This window comes from Corvus cornix, chromosome 19, assembly GCF_000738735.6.
Source record: "Corvus cornix cornix isolate S_Up_H32 chromosome 19, ASM73873v5, whole genome shotgun sequence".
NCBI classification, from domain to species: domain Eukaryota; kingdom Metazoa; phylum Chordata; class Aves; order Passeriformes; family Corvidae; genus Corvus; species Corvus cornix.
This window is the reverse complement of record NC_046348.1, coordinates 5,775,530-5,787,939: the sequence shown is the minus strand read 5'-3', so window position 1 is coordinate 5,787,939 and position 12,410 is coordinate 5,775,530. Positions and strand designations below refer to the sequence as shown.

General features: G+C 48.7%; 2 protein-coding genes and 2 non-coding genes across 4 annotated transcripts; all 4 read right to left on the bottom strand.

Annotated features, from left to right (window-relative positions):
* Window positions 1-290: 290 nt before the first annotated feature.
* SUMF2 (sulfatase modifying factor 2) lies at window positions 291-4,387 on the bottom strand. The gene is made up of 9 exons (XM_010402469.4): window positions 4,330-4,387; window positions 3,964-4,120; window positions 3,175-3,289; window positions 2,664-2,708; window positions 2,312-2,462; window positions 1,959-2,014; window positions 1,493-1,577; window positions 871-1,030; window positions 291-493 (listed from the first exon to the last, which is right to left on the bottom strand). Exons 1-9 carry the CDS (start codon window positions 4,385-4,387, stop codon window positions 388-390), a joined length of 933 nt encoding a protein of 310 aa, XP_010400771.1. The 3' UTR covers window positions 291-387.
* Window positions 4,388-5,077: 690 nt separating this feature from the next.
* Window positions 5,078-11,263, bottom strand: CCT6A (chaperonin containing TCP1 subunit 6A). The gene is made up of 14 exons (XM_039562961.1): window positions 11,064-11,263; window positions 10,725-10,788; window positions 9,991-10,125; window positions 9,250-9,423; window positions 9,008-9,111; window positions 8,268-8,378; window positions 7,642-7,801; window positions 7,310-7,392; window positions 6,881-6,977; window positions 6,541-6,688; window positions 6,143-6,276; window positions 5,924-6,026; window positions 5,568-5,640; window positions 5,078-5,419 (listed from the first exon to the last, which is right to left on the bottom strand). Exons 1-14 carry the CDS (start codon window positions 11,195-11,197, stop codon window positions 5,347-5,349), a joined length of 1,593 nt encoding a protein of 530 aa, XP_039418895.1. The 5' UTR covers window positions 11,198-11,263; the 3' UTR covers window positions 5,078-5,346.
* On the bottom strand, window positions 8,514-8,652 carry LOC120411040. Its single transcript, XR_005603427.1, has one exon. It is a non-coding gene; the product is annotated as a small nucleolar RNA SNORA15 (small nucleolar RNA).
* LOC120411041 lies at window positions 9,540-9,671 on the bottom strand. Its single transcript, XR_005603428.1, has one exon. It is a non-coding gene; the product is annotated as a small nucleolar RNA SNORA22 (small nucleolar RNA).
* Window positions 11,264-12,410: the final 1,147 nt, after the last annotated feature.

Here is a 12,410-nt window from a genome sequence, read left to right as displayed (position 1 = left end):
GGAATGGGGATTGATTATGAATCCCCCTTCCACGGATGTGCCCTCATAATCTCCCCCTAGCAGCCCTGCACTGGTGGTCATGGGGGCCTGTGGGTGTCCCTTCACTGGGGCTGGAGATCAGAGCAGCTCTGGCCCAGTCCCACACATGCACACCTCTGCTTACTTTACATGGACAACAAAAGGAGAGCTGGAATATCTCCCACACCAAAAGGAGACAAACCTCACTTCCTGCCATCCCAGTTGCTGGTCCCACCCAGACATCCCAGCACTGAAAAGGTTCAAAGTTATTGTGAATTTTAAAAACAATCAGGGTTTAATGGAAGTGACAGCTGGGGGTTACTGTTCATCTCCACAGGAGAAAATGCCTCAGGTGTTCACAGTGAGCCCTCAGAGCTCGGGTTTGGTGTGGCTTTTCCAGGCTGTGACGGGCGGGATGTCGGCAGCGCAGCGGAAGCTGAGGTTGTCAGAGGCTGAGTCTGGTGTGTTCCCCATCCTCACAGGGAAAAAGAGACCCAAAATTAGGGATCTTTCCTAGTTAACACACATCCCCAATACATTACAACCCTCGCAACCCTAATGTGTTGCTTACAACCCTAATGTGACCTGGTAGAACAGCCTAGAAACATCTTCCACTTCCCCTGAATAACTTAGAGAAAAGCATTTAATTATAAATATCTGCTGTAAAACACACATGATTTGAGAAGCAATTAGGAATGGATTTACAGCAGAGGAGTTTTTAGCCATATTTGTAGTGTGCTCTGCCAACTGCTTCTCAAAAAAGTTGTGTAGGAACAAACAAATATCTTTTAAAATAAAACCAACCCAGAGAAAATCCTTGTGCAGCGACATCTGGGCTTTGGCCAGACCTACCTGGTGGTGACACGAGCTCTGTGGTTTGCAGAGCCATCTGCAGTGTCAATCCACGAGGCCCCTCTCAGCACCTGCATGTTCTGAGCCCTGGATGCCCGTCCTGGAGCTGGGAATTCCGACGCCGTCCATTCCCAGGTGTTTCCCAGCAGGTCATAGAGCCCTGAGATGGTTTTGTGTCAGAATTAGGAGAGCAGGTTTGCAAAGGCTGCCAATTTGGTGCATGGGAGGGGCCACAGCATTCAAAGCATTGTTCAAGAGCGTGGTTTAATGGTGAGGCTGAGGAAATTCCTCACTGTGTTTCAAACTTCAGTGTGTCTCATCATTTTGCATGTGCATGAGGGCATAGCAGCCAAACAAAGTCCCTGGGATTTTTGTTACATCCCACTGAGTTGCAAAACAGCTGAGTTGTAATTAAAAGGAGGTGTTTTGGTCCCTGAAGTGCAGCAGCTGCACCTCAGCCAACTCCAGCACCAACCATCAATGCTTCTCCTGGGCTCACTCTACCCAAATGCTGACACAATCCCACACATCTGAAACTCTGCCCCAGCTCCAGGATTTGATAATTAACGTTACTTTAGGAAGCAGATGCCATCCCCAAAGCAGGAGGAGGGTGCTGCTGTACCGTAGCTGTTCTGGGCAGGGAAGGCTGTCACCGGGGAGACGCCGTGGTAGCCGTCCTCAGCCGTGTCGCCCCGAGGGAAGTCACCCTGGGGGAACAGAGATCACTCACAGCAAAGAACCACCCCACAAACAACACCCAGTCCTGCTCCTCACAGGGCTGTGCTGCACTAAAATTAGGCAAATAACTCTCTGGTGTAAATTGATGCTGGTCAAGAGAGATCAACTACCTGAAGTTGTCCCAAGTCCCCTTTTCAAACAAATTTATGCATGAATTTTTAGAAGCAGTAAAATCCTGCTTTCCCAGGGAAGATGGGCTGAGCCTGCTCCCTCTGAAGGTATTTTTACAACCCACCAGGAGCTCAGTTTCAGTACCCACAGCGTTTCCCAGGGCACCCTCACTCAGTGGCTGAGTGAAACCCCACGCTGAGGAGAGCCCAGTGTGGATGGGATGATTTTTAGGATCTTACCTGCCACAGGTTTGTACGGTTTGGCTGGAACTTGTTTCCCCAAGGATACATCCTTTCTGCCAGGGAGGAAAAGACACCTGTCAGCTCTGGGTCGCTCCAATCTGTAACCAGGCTTTTATGATTGTCCTTTTCTGCTCAGCTTGAGATTTATTTTATTAAAATTATATATTTTATTATCATATTTATTATAATTAGGTTTATTAATTATTAATATTATTACACTCTCAGGCCAAAACAGGTGGTTCAAACCCCCCTAAATTAACCCCTGAAAGCCTGGATGGAAGTTTGGATCTGGTGGAACTAACACCACTCCATGCCTGGTTTGGGAAAAGCTCAGGGCTTGTGGTACATACGCTCCAGTCCTCCCCTGGCAGCAAATTCCCACTCCTCCTCCGACGGGAGCCTCTTCCCTTTCCAGGCACAGAAGGCCTGAGCATCGTTCCAGCTCACGTGCAGCACTGGGTAATCCAGCCTGTCCTTTATGCTGGAGCCAGGGCCTGAGGGCTGGGAGGGATTTAAGCAGATTTGAATTAATTTTATAAAATTTTCCTTACAAAGGGAATAAGGGGTAAAAGAGATGAGGGGATGGAAGATGTTTTTTCACCCATTTCTGGTCATTAAGATTCAGCACATGCCACACACACAAGCTCCCAGCATGGGGAGGAGTCACCACACCAGGATTTTACCACATCAGGATTTACTCACCTGTCTCCAAAAAGCCTTCTCGATGGGCAGCCACCATGGGGCTGACTGGGGAAAGAAATGACACCAGATTAAAGGTGAGCTGGTGACACTTGGCCTGGTGACACCGTCCCACAGCAGGGTGTGTTAGTCTGGGAAATGCTGCAGCTTGAGCTGGGTTATCACAGACATTTGGATGGTGCTTTCCCACAGAGCAGAGGCATCTGCTTTTAGAAGTGAAAATAGATCAAGAGGCTCATGCTGTTCAGTTTTTCTATTTTAAAGTTGGATTACTGAAGTACTTTGAAAGACATTTTACTTCCTCCCAGCTCCTCGGAGTCCAGACTGACAGACCAGGGGCTGACAGTGCTCACAGAGGAGCACATGAATCAACCCCAGCTCAATCCTGCTGAGGTTCAAAAGCAAAACAACCCCAGACTAGAGAAAAACCTCTGAGAACAGCCAGGCTCTGCAAAGAGGCAGCTGCTCCTCAGTGGAAAAGCAATACCAAACTCATCACAGGATTCTGATTTACCTCCAGTTTTTGGGTGACTTTTTTTTTCAGCTCTTCAGATACGAAATCCTCAAAGACAAAGCTCCAGCCAAATGCTTCTGCTTCTGTTTTGTATTTCTTTTCTCTAACAAACTCCCTGGTATAAATATAACATGCTCTGGGTAAGAGTTCTTCAACTCTTTGCCCCACAAATCTGCACGTGCAACAAATTCAGAGCAAGGCAAAAGGCACAAAACTTACAGACCCCCCCAGCTCCAGATGGTCTGATTTAGATTTAACAGATAAAACAGTCCAGTGTGCATCTTTGCAAAGATTTGATATTTTTATGTTACCTGTGCATCTAAACTCAGCCTGCACTCAGGTCTTCCATAATTGCAGAGATTAAAAAAACGCTTTAAAAGTCAATAAAACCTGTGGCTGCTGTTAGTGGAAGAGGAGAAGAGAGGAAGAAAAGTGGAAGAAGAGAGGAAGAAAAGTGGAAGAAGAGAGGCAAAAAATAGGGAGAGGAGAGGGAAAGGAGGAGGAGAAGAAAAAGAGAAGAAGAAGAGAGGAGGAGGGGAAGAGGAGGAGAAAAAGGAGGAGGAGGAGATGAAAAAGAGAAGAAGAAAAAAGGAAATAAAATGAACGATACTTGCAAGCTACACTGCTAAGATGGCTCAGCTTGCACCTGTAGGGATGATTTACTATTGACAGACACGGTTTTTTTCTCTAATAAGCACCCAAGCATTGGCTTTCAGACCCCAGGAACACCTGGCACCCACACCTACCCCTGCCGCCTCCCCACAGCCACCCGAGGCACCGCGGGCTCACCTGAAATCCCTGTTGGTGACCGGGTGTTTGTCGAGAGCAAACGGCTTCACTGTCACCTCCCTGACGGGCCCCTCCTCGCTCCTCCTCTCCAGGGAGCTGGATCCCATCTGGAACGTCCCTCCGGGCAGCTGCACCATGCTCCCATCCTCTCCGAGCGCTAAAAAGGGAGAGATTCAGTACAAGTTTGATTTTTACACGAGTGAGGCGCAGCTACTGCCGGGATGTCCCTGCGTGTGCTGGAGGGGGTGACAGCGACTGGTCAAAGCATCTAAAGTCCCATTTTCGGGAAGGGAGCGGGTCCCCTGGGAAGGGATGATCAGGATGCTCGGTGCAGGGGGATACCGCGGGGATTTTGGGGGCTCTCACCGCGCTGAGCCCCCAGCACCCCGCAGCACAGCAGGAGCAGCCCCGCCGCCGTCCCCATCCCGGAGCCGCGGAGGAACCGCGGGGCCCGACCCGGAGGTGCTGCGGGCTCGGGAAGCGCTTCCGGGACATCCGCGCTGTAGGGAAAGCGGATTTCTATCACACCCCGGCTGCACACGGGGGTGAAAACTGCCTGGCAGCAACCCTTCCCCACAACGGGGGCTTTTTTTTGGTGTTTGTGGGGTTTTTTTAAGGTTTCGTTTATGGTCATTCCACAGTCGCGTGTGACAGAGGAAGGAGACTCCTTTTAACACAAAGCACCGCTGGGATTAGGAAAATCATTCCAGCTGGCAGGTGCCTGTTCCCCTCCCACAAACCCACTGAAAGCTGGGTCTAGACCTGCTCTGGCACTCGTTGTCCATAAATACTTCAATGCAGAAACACCAGTGTTAAAAATCCATCTTAAAAGTCCTCAAGACAAGGGTGACAATCTTGAACGGGTCCTTCAACCCACTTCAAACCATTCTGCAGTCAGTGAACTCAGTTTTATCCACAAGAACAAAACTATTAATTTACTGCCTTAATCCATCTTTTAAAAGTTTATTTACTGAACAGATTCCAGGCCTGATGCCACCCTGTTCCCACAGCAGACTTTTGAGCAGTGGTTTCACAAAATGCCCAAGAGCAGGAATGCAGCCCCCCACTGCAGAATGTTCAGGAGGGGGTGAAGGTTAAAGAACAGACACCCAAAGCACAGAACAGAACAGTTTATTGGGTAAAAATGGAAAGCCACACAGTTCAGTGAAATAAAAATAAGTAACTCCTTTTTAGAGCCAAATCTTTGATTGAGTTGCTAAGATTTTGAGTGGCCGTGTTACCAAAGGGGCTGCCCCTCATGGCAGAGCGACTTCTGGTGCTGGGACATCCACCACAGCCAAGGTCAGGGCCCTGGGGTGGATTCCTTGGAGAAATTCCACAGGGCACTGCTGGAGCTGCCTCTGGCCCAAGAGCAGCTCCAGCTCAGCCTTTCAGAGAGGACATCCCAGCTCGCATGATTTCATCCACCAAGAGAATGTTGCTGGCAATCACCGTGCTAGAAACAGGAAAGAAATATTGTTACAATTGCCAAACTCAGCTTCATTTTCGTGTTTCAAGACATCTTCTTGTACATGGGATCCCCAGTTTTACATCACTTAAACACACACAGAGTAATGTTTGAAGTGAAACACTCTCAGCCTTACCATGAATGAAGCAGCTGCTTTTTGACATTGTAATTATCCCAGATTCCAGCTGCTGCAGCCACCATTGGCTCCCCTGCAACACAAGTGAATTAGCCTTTAAATAACCAGCTCACACAGAGACTTTCTGCTGGCTGACATCTGACATCAGCCACTGTATCCAACAGTGTTACCATGTGCTTTATCCTCTAAAAACCCCAAACCACAATGCACTGAACTACAACAGCCTGACTGCCAAGGCTTCTGGGCAGCTTTTTGTGAATAAAGGTCAAACTTTCTGCATTCAGAGCACTTCGTTCTTCACAGAGCTGAGCCAGGTTCTACCTGGAGCATCACACTGTGGCTGAGGCAGTCCTTACCAGTGTTGAGATCAACCCCAGTGAGCTGCCCCGACTCCACGTGTTCAGCCTGGACCTTCACCAGCGTCTCCTGGGGATCATATCCCGAGTTCTGAGCAAGCACCTGACGCAGAACAGAGAGATTGGCTTCATTTTGCTAATTACAGAGCTCTCCAGCAGAAAAAGCAGTGAGTCTGTGTGTGCTTTAAAGCCACTTCATCACCCAGGAACTCCTTATACCTTAGGAATGATGAGCAGAGCATCAGCAAAAGCCTGAACTCCGAGCTGGGCTCTTCCTTTCACGCTGGGTTTGTGTTTCACAAGAGCATTGGCTACTGCCACCTCCAGTGCCCCTGCTCCTGGCACCACACATCCTGCAAGGGAAAAGCACCTATTTCAGTTCAAACAGCTCATTTTTAGTGCAGTTTGATCTCTTCCCTCCACATCTTACACTTCAACAGGCGAGTACTTACACAGGTATCAACCACTTGCAAACACAGGGTTGCAGAACTGTAAAATCACTTAACATTCAGCTTGGGCTTGGATTGGAGCAGGAACCAAGGAAGCTGATAGATAATTTCCTAATTTTGGGATGATTTCTACAGGTCCTTAACATGATTAATAGGGAGGGGACTCACCATCCTCGATGGCATTTTTCACAGCCCGCAGCCCATCCCTCACTGCATCCTTGATCTGGGTGAGCGTGTGCTTGTTGGGGCCCCTGATGAGCAGGGTCACGGAGCGGGGGTTCTCACACTTCTCAATGAAGGTGTATTTCTCCTCTCCCTGTGGAAAACAGGGTTATGTTCACCTGTCAGCCACTTGCTTCAGCAATGTGGACACAAATCAATGAACTGGATGCTCCCAGGCTCGGTTTTGCACTGACAGCACTTAGGAAAAGCAGCAGAACTTTATTTCCATGAGGTTTTAATTCAATACTCTTTTAAATTCACTCTCTCCAAACACTTGGTCACTCACCAGGGTGTACTCATAGACAAGCCCTGCGTGTCCCAGGCAGTCAGGAGTGAGATCCTCCACAGAATTCATGGCAGTGCCACCACAGGCCAGGGTCAATCTGACAGAGAACAGGTACAAGCTCAGTTTCATGTTCAATAAAACCCAAAGTCACTGACAATAAGTGCAGTATTTCAGCATGCAGATACCAGGCTTGGAACAGTTTGGTTTTGTTCATGGAAGAGCTCTTTAAAAAATAAGCTTGTAGGATTAAGTCTCCTCTGTAGATGTCTGCATTGAAAGCATCCTGAGAGCTCAAAATGCCCTGAGTTACACCAGGAAGAGCTGCCCAGACTGAAGTGGAATTCTTAGTCCAAGCCCTCAAAGGTGGATTTAAGCCAGGCTTGACTCACTGTCTCAGTTATTGTACCCTCTCCTCTCCCCAAAACTGACCTTTCCATGTTCCTCCTTTTAGCTCTCCTCAAAGCTACAATTCCTTCTTTGGCAAGTGCATCCAGGGAAAATGGGTCAATTCCCTGGAAACAAAGAAAGTGACCATCAGCATAAGGACAAAGCTAAAAACACCTTCTCTCAGTGTGACACTAATAAGTTCTTCCTCGAGGCTTAAAGAAGATCTCAAGTAGGAACTGTACATTACATTCAGAAATACCAGCCTAAATTTAGCTAATTCTGTCTCGATAACTGTACCAGGTGAGTCACACAGCACTTGGTTTGCCAAGGAAATTAGTTTCCAAATTGAATTTTAGTTATTCTCTTCATCTCACCTTCTGGTTGATCACAACAAATCCTTTGTCTGAGTCACCACAGACTTTTCTTTTCAACTCTATGATTTTGTTGACTCTGTCTTCAATGAACTTTCTTTCTGCTTTCACCAACTTCTCCCTCTCTTCAGCACTTTTGTAGAAGAATCCAGAGCTCACCTCTCTGAAGGGGGAAAAAACCCACAAAAAAGCAGTGAGAAAACTTCCTCTCTGCTGTAGAAATAAACTTAAGGAATGAGCCTTTCAGCAACATTCTAAAGAAACCAACCCAAACCAAACCAGTCCCCCCAACCCACACTGCTGTTGCTGCTCTCTAGTTCAGAGCTTTTCCACTTCAAAAAATAAGGCAGACACTTGAAACTGAGAGGACTCTGAAGTGTATTTATGTGTTTGTTGTAGAATATAAAATTATGCCCAAGAAAACAGGGATTTTCAGCCTTTCTGTGATCACACAACAAAATAAAAACCACTGTGAAGCTCTGCCTCTCAGAGCCATTTTTTCACCCATTGCCTTTCCCAAGAGGGCTGCAGAAGGAGCTTCACCTTTCACCTTCACAGACCTTTTGGTTGGTATTTAAGCACAACTCAAATAAAAATCCTTAGGACATGAGCATTTGCTGTGTACTCACGTTTTCTCATACTCCAGAGACACATTGCAGGTAAGAACAAAAGCATCTTCCACTCTTTTCTTCATGTCAGGGTGGCGAGCTCCATGATCCAGAACCAGCCCTCTGATCAGCCTGTGAGATTAAAACCATTTTTGTGTCAATGAATGTATGTAAATATATAATTTCATGGAGTGCAGGCTGGTCAGAGAATGGACCTGGTCCAACCCAAACTGCCCGGGCACTGCCTGTGCTGGCAGTGAACAAGGATTATGTATTCCCCTTCCAAGGGCATGCCCATTCCCATAAAAAAAGCACACCAGGCACAGTGGAAAAAAAGGAATTTGCTCTGGCATGGTGTCTGACTGCATCAGCTACTGAGGAAAGCTAGTGCAGAATTCACCCATGCACTGAGGGAAATGGAAAGCCTATGGAATATCCAATCCACAATTCAGTTTCCATTTAGTAAATGCTGCTTTGTATTTAACAGATGCCAACCTAAAGCATCATCAAGCCCCAGACACTAAGAAAAAAGAGCATTTCTCCAACATTGTTAGGCCAGTGTTGCTTTTTGCTATTCAATAATTTCATCAAGGAATCAAGTTCAGTGACTGAGCAACTTCTGCCAAGATATTTAAGGCTGAAATCTGTATTTCTGCCTTTCTTCTCAGCAACTCCTCCAGTGGCAGCTTTAGGATACCCTAAAGAGAAACCAGAACTCCCCAGGCTGCTCAAACCTCAGCTCAAGGACCCTCCTGACTTACGTTGTGTCTGTTTCTGATTTGTGCTTCATCTCCATGATTTCCACCATGTACAGGTCAATGGGCTCACCTGGTTTTCTGACTGTCAGAACAGAATCTACCACAGCCTGCAACACAGGGGAGGGGAAATGTCCCAAAATGACCATTAGTGCAAGTTCACATCTTTCACACTTCAAATCATCATCCCAGCACTTTAAAAGCTGGATCTCTTCACACAAAGAGGCAGAGGTGACAGGGACACTCACCTCTGTCAGGATGTCAGCAAGCTCAGCATGGACTTTAGTCCGGAGGGATGTCCTGGCAACATCTATGAGGGTCTCCCTGTCCATCTCCTTGGACACTTTGACCTGCTCCAAAACCTCAAGTGCTTTTTCCTTGGCAATCTCAAACCCTTCTGCAACTATTCTAGGGTGCAAACCCTAAGGCAAGGAAAGAGAAATTATTGGACAGTGGGAGACAAAATAGTCCTTTTTCCACACCCATGGTTGCAAGATTCCACGTAATGGCAAAGCACAGGGAATGTGCTACACAGGCAAGGTGTTCTGTCCTTCTGAATACATATAAAAGGAATGCAAATCCTTCCAATGCAGAGGAAAAGTACAGATTAATTTAGCACAGAACTGAAACCAAGGGAACTACAAAGCACACTTGGGTGTTCGCTGTGCAGGATCAATGTCCACCTGCCCTCAGGGAGGAGCTCCTTTTTAACACACAAGAAGTGTTTTGACTCACACAAAACAAAGTAAGAGCAGCTATCACACAAAACCTTGAAAGCTACAGTAGCCACAATAAGTGGGGTAGATTTTGAACAAGTTTTAAGTCCTCTCCTCCAGCTTTTCCCCGTTTTTACATCTTCTCATTTTAAGCAGAACAATATATGTATGTTTCACTCCTATTAAAACATTAAACAAACAAACAAACAAAAGCTGAAGGGTCTCAGTGAAGCTTTTAACTTGCACACCTACAAAAGAACACTGCATACACACCTCAGAAATATAAAGATCTGCCTGCTTTAGGAGCTCTCCAATGATGAGGACATTTGAGGTGGTGCCATCTCCAGTGATGTCATCCTGTGCTGTTGCTACTTTTGCTATCAAGGAGGCCGTGGGGTGTTGGATTTGCTAGACAAAAAATAAGAAGCTGAGCAGTTAAGTTTCACTGCGGTGTACAGCAAACAAAAATCCGAGATCAGCTAAGAAAAAACTGGAGGTGATGTTTTAATGGTTTATGGCAATTCAACAGGTTTGAACAAAAACCAACAATCACTCTGACAGTAAAGTGATTGAATTAATCCATATAACAGTTTTCCCCTCAGATTATGCATCTATACACAAAAATATTGGGTGCTCAAAGCCAAACCAGTCTTCAGCTCACTGTGAGCTTGACAGAGAAGGGATGCACCATCACAACCAGGCTGGCACTAAATCCATTGTGTCTGGAGTGAATTTATTTATTTCTGCATGATCAGTGCTGTACATACCCTAACTGGTTTGCTACTCCTCTGGCTGGTTATTTTACTCATTTTATGGTGCCATTTATATTTTTACCATTATTTTCTTTACAGTATTGCCTTAAGCTGCGCTTACTTCTTTATCCTCCTCCCAAGAGACATTTTGCTTTCAATGGATAAAGGTGGCGCAGTGGGGGGACGCGATCCTCCCTCACCCGAAGGCGCTCGTCCCTCCCTAAATCCCCCCTGCGAGGATCAGCCCCAGCTCACCATTTCCTGCAGCAGCACGTTGCCATCTTTGGTCAGCTTGATGTCTCCGGACCCCGACACGAGCCTGCGGGCGGCACCGGGCGGGTGAGCAGCGCCCCGGCCCAACACACGTGTGGGGCCCGCTCCTTGCCCATTCATCCATCCACCCATCCATCCCCGGCCCCAAAACACGTGCGCGGCCGCGGGCCCGGACCCCTCCCCATCCCTCCATCCCTCACCCACTCACCCCTCACGCCTCCGCCTTTGTTCCCTCCGCATGTCCCGGCACCCCCCGCCGCCCCTCAGGCCGTGCTCCCCTCCCAACCCCACCCGCGGCGAGAGGCGCGGGGGCTCCCTCACATCTTCATGGTGCCTTTAGGCCCCAGGTTGGTCCTTAGCACGTCCTGCAGCCCGCGGGCCGCGCTGATGTTGACGGCCAGCGCGGCCTGGGCACGGGCCACCTCGGCCTTGGGGTTGAGCGCCTTGACCGCCATGACTGCGCTCCGCTCTGGGCCGCGCCGAGCGGGGGCACTGCGGCCCCGCCTCCCGCCCGCCCCTTCTAGAACGCTCCGGGCCCGCCCATTGGCCCTCCGGCGCGGTGCCTCATTTCTATTGGTTACTATGCCTGTCACTCACCGGGATGCTCCAGCCGCTGAGGCGTCTTGTCTTCTCATTGGCTCACCGGCGCCCAGCCGCGTTCCCATTGGCTGCAGCGCCTGTCCCTCCGCCTAGTCCCGCCCCCGCCCCGCCGCTAAGGCGTGTGCGCGGCGCCCCTCCCAGAGCGGGCCGTGAGGGGAGCGCGGGGCGGGTGCGGAGGTCCCTGAACGGGCAGGGGTGATGGGTGCTTAACCCGCTCTCTCGTGTCACGGACACCCCCAGCAGCTTCGCAGAACCGCGAGAATAATAATTAAACCCGGTGATTTCACATTAGACCGATAGAATTAATAGTTAAGTGGACTGGATTAATAATCAATGGTTCTTGGTTAAATTCGGGGTTGAGGTTAATCAAAACTCGTCTTCTTATAACATACAAGCTGATGTGTGGACACTGGGGCCTCCATAGCCCCCAGTGCACACCCTCTGCCTGGGGCTTTCCTGGACTAAATCCCTCCCAGGGGTTCTAAGGATGGGGATGATCCCTCCCAAGGCTGCGCAGAGGTTTCCCTGTGGAATAAAACCAGAAATATTGTCAAGGCAAGCTTGATGGGTGCTGAAACGTGTGGCCTGTCAGGGCTCACTCCTGGAGACACTGGAATATTTGTGTCTTTGGACTCTGAGACAGAGGACAAGTGAGTTTCCCTGGAGAGGAGCTTGAGAAGAAGCTCCTGCCATGGTCCCTCACATCCCTGTGGGCACTGATTGCACCAGGTTTGAATCCCAAATTGCTCCATCTGGGCTTGTACCCTCAAACACCCATTGGAGCACATGGCAACACCCGGTGTGACACAACCCTCTTCTTCTTTCAAGTATTGCATGAGGAAGGGGCCCAGCCCCAGAATAATCCTTAGGCAGTTCCCGGGGTTCTGCAGCCCAGCTGCTCCAGAGGGTGCTGACCACAGGGACAGCTGGCACTGAGGCCAGGATTTTGTCAGTATTTGGTACAGGGAAGGCAGAGACCCTTCCAGGGAAGACAAAGACTTCAGCACTCGCTCGCCAGGCATGAGGATGCCCAGAGAAGCCGAAAGTGTCCAAGGTCAGGTTGGATGG